This window comes from Rousettus aegyptiacus, unplaced genomic scaffold (assembly GCF_014176215.1).
Source record: "Rousettus aegyptiacus isolate mRouAeg1 unplaced genomic scaffold, mRouAeg1.p scaffold_m13_p_3, whole genome shotgun sequence".
In the NCBI taxonomy this organism is placed as follows: domain Eukaryota; kingdom Metazoa; phylum Chordata; class Mammalia; order Chiroptera; family Pteropodidae; genus Rousettus; species Rousettus aegyptiacus.
In genome coordinates, this window is record NW_023416306.1 from 17,930,885 (window position 1) to 17,948,424 (window position 17,540).

The 17,540-nt window shown below is 38.8% G+C and overlaps 1 protein-coding gene across 1 annotated transcript; it reads left to right on the forward strand.

Moving 5' to 3' along the window:
* Positions 1 to 634: 634 nt before the first annotated feature.
* Positions 635 to 14,939, forward strand: LOC107500768 (INTS3 and NABP interacting protein). Its single transcript, XM_016126335.2, has 5 exons — positions 635 to 780; positions 1,765 to 1,847; positions 8,546 to 8,648; positions 11,065 to 11,152; positions 12,079 to 14,939. The coding sequence occupies exons 2-5, from the start codon at positions 1,823 to 1,825 to the stop codon at positions 12,172 to 12,174; spliced, it is 312 nt and encodes a 103-aa protein (XP_015981821.1). The 5' UTR covers positions 635 to 780; positions 1,765 to 1,822; the 3' UTR covers positions 12,175 to 14,939.
* Positions 14,940 to 17,540: the final 2,601 nt, after the last annotated feature.

A 17,540-nucleotide genomic window follows, 5' to 3' on the forward strand; every position in this document is an offset into this window, starting at 1 on the left:
CAAATCTATTGCGCCGGATCAGGTATCAGGTGAGATCCCACTGGGAGGGATTTAGTGTTTTGAGATGTAGCACATCTATTTCTTAAATACAGATTATTGAACAGTAGTAAAAACTTGTACATGTTTAGTGCTTTTCTTATGTTTAATTGCGTAAATTATAAAAGATAAAACTATCCCTGGTACTTGTGTGTGTAAATCTGCAACTCGAGATAGTTGTTATAGCTTGAAAGCGAGCCCAACTTATGAAGACTCGCCCTTCTAGTCCAAGCAACAGCTAGCTGGGTCTCGGTCCCTGCCTAAGTGTATTCATTCACAACTTCGCAAGATCCGCTGGGCTGGTGGCTTTTCTCCGGGGAGCTGCCGGGACCAAAGCGCTACCACCGGTGCTAGGGACCCAGCTGTTCTCCGCCACGCCCCTGCCTAGCTGAGCCAGTAGGATTCGTCACCAGGCCCCGCCCCGCTTCGCCCGAGTCCCGTCCCCCAAAGTGTGGCCTGCATCTCCCATGAGCCTCTTTGGCTGCCACTCTTCGGAAGGGAAGTGGAATATGCGCTGAGGCGGCAGTTAAAGTACGAATAGCCATGGGCAGCAGCCTCTGGGTCCTGGTGGGAGGCGGGACTTCCGCTCCCTCGGGTTTACGTCATCAGGAGGCGGAAGCGCAGTGGGGGCGGGAAGGTTGTAGAGCTGCACGCTGGGCTGGGTTTGCCGGTCTTTAAGTGGTCGCGCCCCCTTGGAGAGGGCGATCCGACGGCAGGGTGGTCCCGGGCGCTCTCGCGTCCCCGGTAAGTAGGACTGTTCGGCGGCGCCGGGGGATGGAGGTGTGTGGCTCCGGCGCTGAACTGCTGCGGTTGTCTTTGTTGCCTCTGGGCAGTGGTCTCCCCGCTTCGCTCGCCTCCCGAAGTTTCTCACTCCTGTCTTCGGTCTCGGCCGCAGCCCTGGGCCAGCCTGCCCTCCACGCCCGCCTCCTCTGATAGGCAGGTTCAGCCCTGTCACATTCCTGATTGACGTTCCCTTTCACAATATGTGGCCCTCTTGTTCCTCCCGTCTTAACCCAGCTTCGCTAGCCCTGTGCTTCAGCCACAGGAGACACCTAAACCATATTTTGTTAAAAACCGACATGTATTTGTTAGCCCTTGTACTTTCCCGGGCTCCCCTGAAGGCATCCCTAATCACGCCAATAGAAACAGTTCCTCTCTGCTTCCAGAGCAGTGTTTACGCCTCTTAAAGAGCGCGTTTGTTAAAGTTTCTTTAGTATGATTGCTTGAATGAGACTGTATTTTCCCACCGTATTATGTTCCTTGAGGGCAGAAGTGGATCCTGCTCATTTGAGGTCTCTCCTCGTTTTCCTTTTAAGTTTGCAGTGTACACAATTGTTGCCGGGTACGTTTTTTTAAGTGAATTGAGAGACATCATAGATGAGTGATTTTTCTTCCTAACACTGATCGTACTGATGTTATTAAAACTGCTTGATACATTTGGTAGTATTTGATAAACACAACCTTAAGATATATTAAAGACAGTAATGCTAAATGTTGGTATCAACATTTGCAATAATAAACATTTAACCTTTATACTCTAATTAAATACTTGAGGCGCTTGTAGAGTTTAAATTTGTGATTTCAGTCTGTGTGCTTTTCAGATGTATGTTTCTAGAGCGGTGGAGAAACTGTAAACGTTTCATTTTAGGGAGGCTAGCTGTTCGTGACAACTTTTAATTATTAAAGTATGGTACATTTTATATGCGTGTACACACATGTTTTTTACAGGTGATTGTAAAGTGCTGACCAATTGCCACTGAATATAGTTGAAACAGAAAATAAGAAGATGGCAGCAAATTCTTCAGGACAAGGTAATGCATGCTAGAATTTATTTTATTACTAGAAACTTTCCCCCATATAGTAAATGTATTTTAATAGAAAATTTGGCATAGGGAAGTTACTGTAGCTGGAATAAAAAAAGTAAAACCCTATATTTGAAGCAAGTCCAACATTGTATCAGATATTTAACATCCTCAATAGCTATTAATCCTATATTTTAATCTGTGTTAAGATTATTTACATTGTAAACCTTAGATCCTCCTCTAACATCTGTGTTCTCATTTACTTGAAATCTGAACCACTTTTAAAGAAGTTATGTTGTCACTGGGCAGTATCCATACCTTTATCTTCATTTGCTCTGAAAACTTTCATATTTCACCTGTGTTAAGAGCTCTCTAAAGCAAGTTGAGTTAGACACATCCTAAAGAAGTTTTTAGTTAAAGATAGATTTTAAAAAGTAAAATTTAATCTCTAGAAAGTATTAAATCCCATTTTGTAAGTAGTTTCCGGCTCCAAAACTTGACGCAAACTTATATTTCCTTTCTATATCAAGTCTAAACTCCTGTTTAACCTACCATATATTTTTTTATTACTCCGTTCTGATTTTTTAAAATCTCAGTTTTGTCTTATCTTAAACATATAAGTGGAATCATAAAGTGTGCACATGTTTGTGTCCAGCGTCTTTCACTCACTACTATCTGTGAGACTGATCCATTGTGTGCCAGGTATCAGTAGTTTATCCCTTTTTATTGTGGAGTAGTATTCCATTGTATGAATTTACCACAATTTGTTATTCATTCTCCTGTTTGGAGGCTTTGGGGTTGTTGGCTCAGTTTTGGCCATTGTGAATAAAGCTGCTTTGAATATTTGCTTGTAAGCCTTTTTGTAGATATTTGGATAAAGATCTAGGAATGAAGCAGATAGCTGAGAGTATAGTTCACTTTATGAAAAACTGCCAAACCTTTTCCTAAGTTTTTGTACCATTTATGGTGTCTCCAGAAATATGTGAGAATTCTGCTTGCTCCATAGAGCACTGGCTGTTGGTCTTTTTTATTATAGCCATTTTAGAGGGTGCGAAGTCACATCTTTCTTTAGTATTCACTTGCATTTCCTTGGTGACAAATGTTGAGCACTTTTTAATGTACTTATCGGCCATTGTAAATTTTCCTTTGTTAATTGGTCGAGTCTTTTGCTCATTTTTTAAAAACCGCGTTTTTTTTTATTATCAAGGTATTTTTTTTTAGAGTTTGGATATAGGTCCTTTGTCACTGCTGATTGGATCATCCAGATCATCTTAGAGTTGGTTTCAGTTGACTACATGTTTTTTTTTTTTTTTTTTTTACTATGGGCTACGTTTCCTTTTTTTTCCTTACTAAGTGATTTGTTATTGGATACTAAATATTCCGACTAATACATTGTAGAGATGCTAGATGCTGTTGTGTTCCTCTGAAGCGTGATTTTTGTTCTAGCGGATGGCTTGGCTCAACTTATACTGCAGACTTATCTCCCTTGTGTTGGGTAGCTGCTCAGATCTGCCCATTCTTGTCAGCTTCCAGCTGCTGCTTTATTGCTGGGCACCGTGTGGTCTCCTCATGTATGTGTAGTTTAGCAGGATGCAAAAACTTTGAGTGGATTTTATAAACATGTTTTGGGCTTTTCTCCCCCTGCCTTTCCCTCTTAGGTCTCTCCCCCAATTTTTTGGCTACTCTGCCAGCCCTGAATTCTGTGCTGTGATACAAGCCAGTCAGGTGCGGTTATCCAAGCTGTTTATGGATTGGGGAGTGCTTCAGGCAACAAGTCACAGATTCCCAAATCTTACCAATTGCAGTTTCCATCAGATTTTGGTCAGAAGGTATTAGATACCTTCAAATAATGAATGTTTTATATTTTGTTCAGAATTTATAATTATATTTGCAGCAGCGTTAATCTAACCAAACTACTCTGCCTGTACTGGAAGTTGGAAGCCTGCTGAATCTATTTTAGTATATTAGCTGCATTTAGGACAAACTAAAGGTTACATGAGTTTTATAGACGTGTAGTATTAAAAGCTGGCTGTGGTAACAGCTGTACCAGCTGTAACCAGCAAGTACTGTTCTGTTCTCTCAACCATGTGCGATTTGTGTGCTCTGTAGATTAATCACGGGTCAACATTCCTCTATGGTCTTTAATCCGAGTTGTAAGGACTCAGATTAAAAATAATTTAAATGAATCAAAAATGGAAACTAAGAGAGGTCTATTTTGGAAAGAAAATATGCAGCTAAAAATCACACAGTGCAATCCAAATGAAAATAAAATGTTAATTATCCTTCTGTTCTAATAGTACAGATCATTGAGATTTACAATTTGCCGGTTACTTTTTTTTTTTTTTTTTTTTGCAGTTGCAATGAAACGCAGCCATTTGTAGTGTTGCCTTTGATTGATCCATAGTGAAATGCACTATGAAACAGTCAAAGCCACTTTGGTGTTTGTTATTCTTTTGTCAGAAATTTTATTGGTTATGGAGCTGCTGCCACTAGCCACCAGCAGAGGGAGGCCATATCATGTTCTATAGCTTCTCAGACTCAATGAAATTTTTAAAAAGTCTTGTTTATTTGGATCTGTTGCATTTTACTCTCTATATTAAATTATTTCTGTACTGTTTATTTGTGTAGGAACTACTTATTATGAAGATTGACTGTCAAGTGCTAGAATTATCTTACAATAATAACTGAAAGAACAATGACTTTGTAAGAAAAATCTTGATCTCTGATGTAGGGGACAGAATCCCATTGTGTTTACTAAGCCTTCTTTCAGATCTAGCAGTCTGTCATACTGTAGTATTAATTGGACTGCTAAATTTCATAAGCTCTTGGCAGATAGTTACTAAAGTGTCATCTTCTTCTTAGCATCCATTGTAGTGTGGAACATTTATTATTTGATTGATTAGAAGTAACATTTTGAGAATTTTAATGTGTAATGGCAGATTTTTAAACTGGAATTTGTACAGGGTGTCATTCCTATGTAAAGAATCTTTCATTATTGGTAATATCAAGGTCCTGGGATCATGTGGTGGTAGTTGAATTGGTCTAATCTAACCTGACTTCAGATACACAGAGAAACCTGATGAAAAACTGAGTAAGGAACATGAATTCTTTTCTTCGGTTATTTTATAGTTATCTCAAAATGCTTATAGTAATAACTATAAGCCCTGCAGATCAGGTAGTTGGAACTATTGATTTGGGGTCACTCTGGGTGCTCTCAGCTGAGATTTCAGGGTGCTGTTAGGAATGGGGTGGCATAGCTCCTGGCAGGTAGTCCTGCTTGACCTCAGACCCAAGTAGAAGGCTTTCCTAAACCATCTATGGTCCTATGGTCCAGAAGGAACGCAGATTTGCCCTTCAGGCTTGTGCGAAGGTATGCTATGTCTGAATTAAGAGTTTGTCCCGGTGATTTATAACTTGCTTTTTCTGGAACTTTTGACTTAACTACAGTTTCCTGTGTCTGCCCCTTTCTCCTTTACCTAAACAAAAAAGTACACAGCTATACTTTAGAAACAGACTTACACTTAAGATAAACAAGACACCAAAATGTTAACATTAACCTAATTATTAATGTAATAACTGTTATTTTTACCCTTTTAATAACTATCTTTTTATGTACTTTAACTTTTCTTTTTGTATCTTATTATGAATTCATGGCTTATCATAGATTCAACTTGTTCCAGTTAGCTGTTAATTATTATTATTTTTTATGTTCCACCTGTGATAGCCTGGTTAATCTCAAACTGGCTTCTTTGTTCTTTGAGCACTGTTCTGGGCCTTTTAAAAAAAAAAAAAAATCTTCTCACTTTCTGCCAACAAGATATTCTAGGCCTATCCTGACTATTTTCATGCCCTAAGATATGGAACTAGTACTCTCCTGGAACTCTGGTTCCTTTTAATAGACGATACTAAGACTAAAATTTGTTTCTTATGGAGTCGATGACAAAGTGGAAGGCATTGTTGCTTGCCATCGTAGTGACAGAACAGGGAAACACGTTTCTTTTAAGAGCATATTTTAACTTTAATATTACTACATCTTTTTATATCTCATTTTTCTTCATTATAAGGTTTTGTTGACTACTAACATTGTCTGTTACATTAACATGCATCTTTCTTCATGAAGCTCCCTCTGCCAGGAAGGACTCCAACCACCCACCCTTTTGATTGTTTGGCAAACTTAGTAAAGTGAAGAGGAAATAGAATAATTTTGTATCACTTATTTCCTCATTCCCATGCCACCTAACTCCTGTGTGCTTTGGAAACAAAAAATATTTTCATGAGGTTGTAATTTTTAATATTACTGAACAGATTCTGGACCTTTAAAAATAATTTAAGTTTATATACATTGAAAAGCTCCATTGTGCTTGTATGTATATGAACATTATCGATTGAATTACCTTTGTGTAGCCTTTTTAATGCTTTGCCTATTGTTGCCTGTGTGTACAATTTCTATGTACATAAAATTACTTTAATACAGTAACCCTAAATTTTTTTTTGTAAGCAAATCTAGAGGGAAATTGATACTTCTGTAAACAGCACTTTAGTACTTTCCAAAGTGGTGACCTATTTTGCCGATTATATAATTTAGAACACTATCAGATTTTTTAATTTGCTTTTCAAGGACTTTCTATTTTATATTTATAATATCTCTAAATCTTCAAAAAGAAAGACCTACATAAATCTTCTAGGAATGCATTAGCCTCTTATGAGAATGTAGCTAGTGGTGTAACTTCCCTTAAACATAGGCAACTTCGTATATACAAATGGGAGAGTACCAATTTCCTTCAGAAAGAATTCTTCACTTTCCAAAGAACTCACTTTTTGGGTTCCTTGAAATAACATGTTCCAGTATATACTTATCCTTCCATAATTACCTTGATTTGTATTATATCATCTTTAGGAAAATTTCTGTTGTATAAAATTAGTAATACCCACATTCTATACTTCCCACCTGATCCATTGTCAGATCATTTACACTGATTTATTTATTTGGATAAAAAGCCAACCATGAGATGGTAAATAGACTGAGAATAACATAGCCTTCTTTAGTGGGCTAAGATCATTGACAGTCGAAACTATATTAATTTAGGAATTATATATTAATTTAGAGCCCATAGTTATTAATTTTTATTCTTAATTTCTATAGTAACAGGTAGTTAACTATAGCTGCCTGTGCTCTGATTGTTAAACATGCATGAATTTTATTAAGGAGGCTGTGCCTTCTTGACTCAGCCAAGAAAGATATATATGAGTAAAAAAACAGTTGGCGAATCATATGAAATTATTGTTTTTGTAGGTAGAAAATGGTCAAATATAGGCAATTTAATAAAAATATATAAAAATTCCCTTCTAGTGGTTATTATGTTTACATAACATTCCTAATAGTAGAAATATGAGTTGATATTTATGGTTTGTGCTGGTCATCCTTATTAGAGAGGTCTCTAAATTTTATAAGAAATTATTTTTGTCGAAAGTATTTTTTTATTACCTTTATTTGCGTAGCACCTAAGTTTGAAGCCCCCTTGGCAGATTGCCTTGATAAAATGGAAGGGAAATTGTTCATCAGTTGCTTTGGTAGCAGCTGAAGAAAAGGTCTAAAGCTGTAATTTGCGAACTACAGTGGTCCCCTCCTGGCCCTTGGCGATATGTTCCAAGACGCCCTGGATGCCTGAGACCATAGATAGTCCTGAACGTTATGTATAGTATGTTTTTCCTATACGTACATAATACCCATGATAAAGTTAAATTTCTAAGTTAGGCATAGTAAGAGATTAACAACAATAATTAATAATAAAATAGAACAATTATAACAATGTACTGTAATAAAAGTTACGTGAACGTGGTCCCTTTCAAAATAGCTTATTGTACTGTATATACAGCATGGATATACTGGACAAAGGGATGGAGCAGGGTGGTGCACGAATTAGCCGAAGATACTGCAGACCTCAGTGTGAATATTTTGTATGTACTCTCTCTAAGTGTTGACATTTAATTCAAATTTTTAAAACAAAGCTGGATGCTGCTCCTAGGCCAAGACTTTGCAACCGCTGCTCTAGATCTTATGTAAGTTTGGAGCTCAAAATCCAGCCCAGTATTAAGTATTTCATAAAGAATATATCTATTCACACCCTATCAGTTGTGCTTCATTTCTTCCTCAGAATTACTTCTTAGTTACAATTCTTTTATATTTTTCCTTGAAAAATTGTGTGTCATTTCTGAATGAAAGCAGTTGAGAAAAAGAAAGATTGTTTTGATCTGAGTATGTCTAATGCTTTTTCCCTCCATGAAAGAGGCTTTCACAAAGAGGCCTAAAACTGAGAGCTAAGAAAATCTCCACTCCCAGAGATTGACTTAGCAGAATAGAGCTTGGACTCTGCAGTATTTGGGGCCACAGAGATTTTGTTAAAAATCAAATGCCATTACCCACACCTCAGTGATTAAAATTCTTTAGAATTGAGTCTTAAAAGTCCTCAGTCAGTATTGTATTTTGCATATATCCATGTATTATGCTGTTAAAATTGCTGAGAATTAGGCAGTAGAGAAACTAACCATCTAAGGAAATGACTTACTAGCGAGTTCATTATGTTAAAGAGAATTTTGCTATCTGGGTTTCTGGATAGCCTAGGTTTATAAAATAACATTAAAATGTTATTTTATTTCTCTATCTCTTTCTCTTCTGTCTACTCCCCCCCACCCCGCTTTTTTTTTAGGTTTTCAAAACAAAAATAGAGTTGCAATCCTGGCAGAACTGGACAAAGAGAAAAGAAAATTACTAATGCAGAACCAATCTTCAACAAATCATCCTGGAGCTAGGTATTAAAGACCATGTGGTTTTTATACTCAGTGATATAAAAAATATCTTAGACAAAATAACTCCAATCGGTTGACAATGGTTTGTTTTTTTAACATCGGAATTTATATATTATGTTTTCTTTCTTAGATTTGAAAAATTAGACTAGTTAATTAGGTTTTAAATATTTTCATTCTTATCAGAATATTTAATTTCCCCCGCAACCTACTTTTAAAAAGGTTTTATATGTTTTCTGTTTGTTACTGAAATTATTTCCAGTGTCCCACTTTTTAAGCATTTTGCAAAACAGGTAAATTTAGGTAGCTTAATGAGCTTTATTGTACAGTATTCAGTTTCTGCCATCTTAAATCTCTTCCCTCAGATCCGTTAACCCATTCAGCCACCACCCTAACTTTCCAGTCTTTTTCAGCTAGACTTCTTAAAACAGTTGTCTATACTCACCTCTATTTTCTCATGTCTTTAGTCCTCAACCCACTACAACCTGACTACCAGGCGTCCTCCTCCCCTACCTTGAATAAATTTTTGCCTAGGTCACTTGCAACCTCCTTGTGGCTAAATCTGGCAGACCAAAGTCCTTTTCTTGTTCGACATCTTAGCATTATTTGATAGCACTGATCACTTTCTCCTTTAAATACTCCCTTTCCTTGGTTTTCATTCACTCACTGTTATCCTATCTTGATTTTTTTTAATAGACATTTCTCCACTGCCTGTCTCTTGAATGTTGATGTTCCTCAGAGTTCTGTTCCAGACCCAGTTTCCCAGTCTACATCTTTTCACTGGATACGCATCCACTTTCACAACCTGTTAATTATGTGCCAACAACTTTTATCCATTTGCATCTCTAGCCTAGTCCTCTCTCCCAAACACCAGACTGTCTGTCTCTTGGATATCTCCACTTCGCTGTCCAACAGACATTTCAAATTTAGTATGCCCTAAACTGAATTAATCTTCTCTTCCCTATCTCTAAATAAGCACTTAATAGTCTTAAGTTTCTTGTCTCAATGAGTGGTACAGATCTACTAGTTATCAAAGTCAGAATTGTGAACTCTAATTGTTTATTATTCCCATTGACTTCCATCTCCAAGCATTTACCATTCTCTGTTTACACTTAGTGATATGTTTCAAATCTGTACATTTTTCTTCATTGCTACTGTTGCTGCCCTGGTCCTAGCTACTGTCATTTCTTGCCTTAATTACTATAACTGCTTCCTCACTGAATTTCCTGTAGTCTTAAGTCTTCTCAAATACATTTATCAGTTGTGTCAATTAGGATGTTTTAATCTGGAAGTAACAGAAGACCAACAAAGTTGGCATAAACATTAGGACATGTTCATCAGGAACGTGAAGATAAGGTGGTTCCAGAGCAGCTTCGTGCAGAGGCACAACAGTGTCGGCAGCGATCCAGTTTCCTCATCTTTCCCTTCTGCCTTTCTCCTTTTGAGTCAGCAGCTTCCTGATGGTCAGAATATGACTGCAATAGCCTAGGCCTCAGCTCTGCACCGAGCCATCTGTAGAGGTAAAAACCAGAAAGTTTCCTATCCTATGCCCCTTTTGTAAGATTGAGGAAAAGGTTCTTAGAAGCCTTCCAGCAGACCACCCATGAAGTCTCTTTGTTCAGAATTGTATTCCTTTCTCTTGCCTACACTGGAAACCAACAAGGGGAATGGCACTGTCTAACACCAAAGTTCACACCCTGAGGGAAAAGCCTAGCCCACCTTGAAGCATGGGACCACCAACAATTTCACTAAGTTTGGGTTCCATTAGCAAGGAAGAAGAGAGAGAAACAATCGTTGAGGTGACTAGCACTGTCTGCCATCACGGTGGTCTTTCCAAACTGTCCTGTGGTACTTGTCATCATGTTCAGCATGATGCTTATGATTCTCTTTGGAAATCTCCTTAAGTGCTCTGATAAGGTTCACATTTCTTAATTTATTTCACAAGGCTCTGCATATCCTGGCACCTGCCTTCCTCCCCTGCCTCATGTTTTTTTTTTTTTTTTTTTGCCAACCCCACCCTTTCCCAACCCTGACCTCTAGTCCTGTTGAACTCTAATTTCTTCAAACACATCAACCTTTTTCGTCCTAAGCTTCTTCACTTGCTATACCTTCTGCTTGAAATATTCAGCTCTTCAGTTTTCATCATAGATGTAACCTTATGATAAACTGGGGTATGTCAAATCTGTTTGAAAGTAGGGGACCATAAATCATCAATCAAAAGGAGTTAATGTGAAGCCCCAATAAATAACATAGGCTTTCTTTGTATACGTTAATGCAGACAGTGGGAGAAGAAAAAAAGGCCTATTGTGGAAGGTCTTTCTTTATTTTTAAATTCCTATAAAGAATAGATAATGAAAAATGTGATTCAGAAGTAAGGACGTCTGTACCTTGAACAGCCAGGTAACTGAGATTCCCGTTTTAGCATTGCACTTTCGAGACCTCTTAATAAGGACTTCCGGGATCATGCTGAACAGCAGCACATCGCAGCCCAACAGAAGGCAGCTTTGCAGGTGAGCAAAGTGTAACTGACATTCTCGTCTCATTGGACATTTCCTAGGTCTTGGAAACTGGTACAATTTCTATTTTATATTTCAGTGGAGCAATATCAATAAAAATGTTCCACACATAATTGCAGTGGTTTGCCGATGTTCAGTTGAGCCCAAAGGATTTGAAGGACCAATACAGCAGTAATGAAAGTATCTTTTATGGTGTTGATGCAGCTATGATTGATACAGTGCTATACCTGGCAAGGGATTGCATGTGCACAAGAGTTTTAAGATATTTGGTTGGACAGAATGATCTTAAAAGCTGAACTGGCTAGTTTAATAGTACGTACTTATTTTTTTTTTCAAATTCGTCATGCCATTATATCCTTCGATAATCTTACTGGTTTGTTATTGTTGTGTGGATTCTTTTTTTAATGGCCAGCATGACTATTGTACAGGAAATGTTTAAAAATGAACTTCCTTCTGTCACTGGTGGTTTTCTGTTACTTACATTCCAACATTCTCTACAAAATGTTATCTTAATTACCAGTAATTAGCTGCCTTTACCCACCTCTCTTTCCAACTACTACCCTTCTTAACCTCCTGCTTCGTTGATCAAAAGCAGAGTACTTTGGGTCCTTTGTTGCTAGTTTTCCCCCACTCCAAGGAACGAAGTACATAATTCGTGATTTTGACTCATTTGCTGACTGTAGAGAATCATAGCAGAGAGCGTGGGGTAGATAGATGAGTACCTGGTACAACTTGGTAATATAAATTCTTTATCATTGTCCATTTCCTGTGTATTTAAACGAAATGAGCAGCACAAGAACTGATTTTTAAAATAAATTTGGTCTCAAGCACTCAGGAAGGGTAACTGATTTAATGCTTTGGTTGAAGAATTGTGACTCTAATCTCTTAATTGTCTGTCTGTTTTTTAAACTCTTTCCCAGCATGCACACGCACATTCATCTGGATACTTCATAACTCAAGACTCTGCATTTGGGAATCTTATTCTTCCTGTTTTACCTCGCCTTGACCCAGAATGAAGAAAATATTTCTAATGAAATTGACTTTGTAATATCAAATGCCAAAGCTACTATCATTTAGTGCTATACAAGCTGTGACTTTCAGAATTTTGGTGAACTTTCATGTATTTTGCTTCTTCATAAGAAAGGTATGTGTAAGTGAAAGCAAAAAAAAACAAACAAAAAACAAAAAACAAAACAGGGAGGTCACCAGGATGATGAAAGCTGTGGAAGCTATATTATCTGAGGAACTGATTATGCTACCTGTGACTGTAACTTATTTGTAATGCAGTTTGATTTTAACGCGAAATCACGCTCTGAATTGGATGGTCACATAAACTCACTCCCCAGCCCCCAACTAGTTGGACTGAGTACATCATGTCCATGATAGACTTTTAAGAAGCATTTATAGTACTTAACTTTAAAGAACAAGGGTGCTTTTAAAAATGTGAACCAAAAGGCTTAAATAAGTTACATTCATATTGCTGTTTATAGAATTGATATCAGTGTACCTTTTGAGTTTATAGTCAAAATATCATCCTGAAATATTCTTTAAATCCTAGTTTCCTTATTAATTTTAAAAGAAAGCCCAAGGTAAGACTAAGTTAACCAATCAGTCTTAAACATTGTTTTTAAACCTATGCCACTATAAATTATGTGACTAAATGCTATTAAAAACAATTATAAGAAATGTGGTTTTAAATTTTGTACATGTTCTTATTTAGTGTTCTAGCATAAATGGTGTGCCTGCGTAATTTTATTGTCCATTTCTGTTCTAATTAAAACTATGCAAGTTAAGCCCCTTTTAATGACTAATGAGGAAGGAGTTAGGTTAAGCAGTGTCTCAACATGATATTTTTAACAGAATCCAGGGTGCTTATTTAAATACGTGGTCCCTACCACCTTGCCCTAGTCATACAGAATTAGAATCTCTAATTCAAAATAAAGGCTGACAACCATGGCTTGGAGAATTCAATTTTCGTGACATATGTTTATAAATTTATAGATTTGTAGAGCCCCCGAAACTTAAAGGTCATTTAACTAAAATCTACATCATTTTACTTTTAATCGGATTGAAATTATATTTTATATTATATCGCAGATAACAGTATTTTATATAACACTTGTAACTGACCTCATCTTGGCCTTGAGTCCCCATATTCTCTAATGGTAGAATGAAATTTAAACGTAAAATTCCATTTTGGGTCCGTATTTAATCAAATTCATCTCCCTTTGCAAAAAAATGTCTTTTCCTCCCTCCCTTGATATTTGCACCGGCCACACAGCCCCATCTTACCCAAACTAAGTCAATCAAGAGTAGACAATTCCAGACTTTGCTGTGCCACTTAGAGCTTTCTCTTGAGAATTTGAACTGGTGTTCTTTATCTGAGTAAGTTGCTCACCACTGTAGCCAAGATGCCCGCCCTCCTGCTGCTAAGGACCTCCCCGGGCCTCTGGCTCCTGTCCGCCTCAGGTCTAGCCAGCTATAGTTGTCCTCATTTTTTTGAATGAATTTGACTAAGTTTCTGTTCTTTGTAATCCACGACCTAAATCCATGGTTCGAAATCTGTCTACTTGATGTAAGGGAGATAGAAAATGTGGATTGTAGTTTTTATACTCTTAAAACCTCTAACATGTGTGGCTTTTATAACCTAGGTTAAAGAGATCTGTTTTCCAGTGGTATCTTTTCTAGTCTCTTAGCCTTTTAAATAGATGAAGTTGCCTAAATCCTGCAGTTCTGGCGAGTAAGAACTTCCTCCCATCCTACTCCTTTGAGTTACTTTCAAATTCAATTCCATATGTATTTATTAATACCCACTCTGTAAAACACTGTGCTTTGGGGAGAAAGGTGAGTGATAACCTGCTCTTAAGGAGATCACAGTGAAGAGGAGCCAGGCACAGCAGTGATGATAAAGGGAGCCCCGGCGCAGTGAGTGGCACAGGAGAGGCCTCCTGGAGCACGTAACAGCCTACAAAGGCCTAAAAGTATTGATACGATTTTTACCTGGCAAAGGAGGGGAAGAGCTGCCCCAGGCAGAGGCCAAGATTTCTTAATCAAAGACTTTAGAACGTGAATCCAAAGACTTGCGAGCACTACAGAGGATAATGGAAAACAGCAGAAGACTCTCTCAAGCCCTGAGGTGAAGGTTCAGTATTGCTTCCCTCAGCTTGTGGATGAATTTGGCTAACTCGCTTAAACTCTCTTTACATGTCACTCCGTCCCATCTGTAACATAGGAACAGAACACACTGCCTACTTCGTAAATTGTCTAAACCAGTATTTTTCAAAGTGCAGGTCTCAAGCCATTAGTGAATTGAGAAGCCAACATAATGGCTTAATGGAGTGCGACTAGCATTTTTTTAAAAAACAAAATACAAAAACATCAGGGCGGCATAGCATGTAGTAATAGGTTTTGTTTCATGAGTCATCTGTTTCTGTGCGTTCGTGTGTGTGTGTTTTACTTAATTTGTTTATTGTATGTTCTGCCAGCGTGTGAGGTCTCTGAAGGCAAGGACGTTTGTTTCCCTCCTTCCCTCCCCTTTTGTTTACTACTGTACTCTGCTTAGAATAGTACTTGGCATATAGTAGATGGTCAGTACTTACTTATTGAAGGAATGAATGAATAAATATATATGACCTGAGTCATGATGGAGAGGGTTTTTTTGTTTTGTTTTGTTTTGTTTTTACTGTGAGTCATGACAATAAAGTTTGGAAAGCCACTGCTAAATAATACAGATGATAGTGCTTTGTATGATGCTGGAATAAAAACGAAAATGACACAATAATTTCTAAAGCCGATATTTTTTCCTGAACAATCTGTCAGCTATCTCATTAAGTTCTCAGTTCTTTGCTTCACTTTGGCACTAGAAACTCGGCCTTTATATGAGTTTAAGGCCCACTGAGGCAAGGGTTTGGGCAAATATGGTTACACAGATCTATAGAATGCCGATCGATTAGTGCAGTTCAACCCCACAACCAGAATCCCGTCAGCTAGCACAAGTCCCATTTCAACAGCATTAAGCTCAGCCAATATTTACTGAATGCTTTTCTTATTCACCTCTATGCATACGGTGACTAGCTCACTGTAGATGCTGCCGATTTATTTGTTTGTTTATTTTTTCACGAGCAAGGGAGGAATGAACGTGGATGGAGGAAGAAAACTGTCCTCAAGAATCTGACCATCTAGAGTGGACGAGACAAGCACACTAACAACAAATACTGGGTGCAGCTTAGTGAGGAGAGAGTGAATACATGAGCCTGGAAGGACCAGTAAAGGCCACATCAGAGAACAAGCATTTGAACTTGGCTTTCAAGATGAGAGGATCTCAGCCAGGAAAGTTAGGAGAGCGACACTAAAAGCAAAGGAAAAGCCTGCATGAAAAGGAGGAGAGCAGGTGTAGGGACCATTGTGAAGCACCCAAGTCCAATTCGTCTGGCCTTGTATGGATTTGGGTGGACTTATATAGGACGGTCATCAGAAACGAGGCCAGAGGTAGGCTGGACTCATTCTAAAGAGTCTTGAATCCCAGGGTGAGATAAGTATCTTTAGCCAGGCACTCAGCTGGGAGCTATTGAGCATTGTTGAGCGTAGGCAGGTTAGAGATGAACCAATTAGGCTCTCATCAGCTCTTAGGAGAGGGGAACTTGGGAGGCACAAGAAGAATATCACTCTTAGTGGCGAGTTCAGGCAGGTGTGTTCTGTTTATATCAACATGTCAGCTCCAGCCCCATCTACCTCTGCTTGTCTCTTTCATTTAGTTCTTGTACCCTTCCCCTAAATTTCTCTTTCCTCACCTCCCTCCCTCATCTACCTTTCTTTTCTCCGCAGCTTTTGTCTATTAGCTACCTTCACGAACCTTTTAAGAAAGAAAAAGCAAGGCATTGTCACCGTTTTTATTTGATCGTCACAACAGCTCAGTGAGGTAGTGGATATTCTCAGTAATCTACTCTGCATGAATTCTTCCTTTCCCCGTTCCTGACAACACTCAGGATTTTATGGGGGTATTCTCCTTCCCCAGGGCAGCAAGTGCTTCGAGAGAAGCTGACTGCCCAGCAGCAGCACTGAGTCTTACATGTCCCACACTGACCGGGGGGATTCCCTTTGCCACAGCCACTCAGTACAAGATATTTCACAGACCACAGGAAATGGTTTAACATTGGCCATGTTACCCAAATTCAACCCAAATGAGACTCCAGGAGAGGGTTGCTGGGTTTATGGAAAATATATATTCTCACCTTTCTGAGAATGCTACCAAAAGGGGGACTTTCTAGATATATAAAAGAAAGTGTATCTATACCCAGATGCTCCTTGGGGTTATGTTCCAAGAAACGCATCATAAATTGAAAACCTAAGTAGAAGATGAATTTAATATGCCTGGCCTACCGAACATCATAGCTTGGCCTCGCCGACCTCAAATGTGCTCAGAACACAACATCCAGAACCCAGTGGCAGCACGGCACACCGCGGAATGTTGGCGCTTCACCCCTGTGACCGCCACCCGGCTGGGTGCTGCGCTTGCCACCGCTGGCCAGCTTCGCGAGCGTGGCGTGCCACCTGCCACTCGCCCGGGAAAAGACCAAAATTCAAAATCAAAGTATAGTTTTTAGTGAATGCGTATCGCCTTTGCGCCACCGTGAAGTTGAAAAATCTTAGGTTGAACCATTGTATGTCGGGACTGTCTGTACATATGTAATCTTGAGTATTATTGGCAGGTGTCACATGAGTATGAGATGGGACCAGTCTTAGGACCTGTCAGGTGCATCAGAGAAATAAAAAGAATTGGGCTCTCGGTGACATCATTGTGCCGCTGAGTTGAACAATCACTAAAGTGCTACCTTTCCTCTGGAATTTCCAGTTATGGGAGGTAATAAGTCCTTACTGTTTAAGCCAGATTAAAGTAGGTTTTCTGTCACTTGCCATGTAAATACCCTCGTACGAGATGTGCTGACTAACCTCTTAGCCACGCAGGTAGTAGTAAAGCAGAACTGGAGCACATCGGCCTCCCCTCATGACCACACTGCTGTCTCCACCACCACCTTATGCCACACTTAACCGGCACCAAAGCCACCAAAGTCAATTGCCTATGTATTCCCTCCCTCCCATTCCCTGTCGAACTTAACCCTCACGTGACATGTCCTTTTCTAATGATTGCCCTATTGTGATTGCTGGAATCCTTTGGTTCAATCACCAGAATATATCTATACACTCCAGCTCTTCCTCGGTCCCTCCTTTCTTTTGGGGTCTACAGGTCCTTATACCTCGCAAAGCAGCTCAGGAGTCCCATCCTGGCTGTCAATTCAGCCAGTTTCCAGCACGCTCACCACTGCCACTCCGGAACATTGTTTTAACTTCATTTTAAAATTCACTTCTTAAAAACACACGTCCC

Excerpts from the sequence above, each read along its gene's own strand:
- LOC107500768 (XM_016126335.2), top strand. The coding sequence starts at position 1,823 with ATGGCAGCAAATTCTTCAGGACAAG. Across the intron at positions 1,848-8,545 it reads AGCAAATTCTTCAGGACAAG|GTTTTCAAAACAAAAATAGA; the intron begins GTAATGCATGCT and ends CTTTTTTTTTAG. Across the intron at positions 11,153-12,078 it reads AACAGAAGGCAGCTTTGCAG|CATGCACACGCACATTCATC; the intron begins GTGAGCAAAGTG and ends ACTCTTTCCCAG.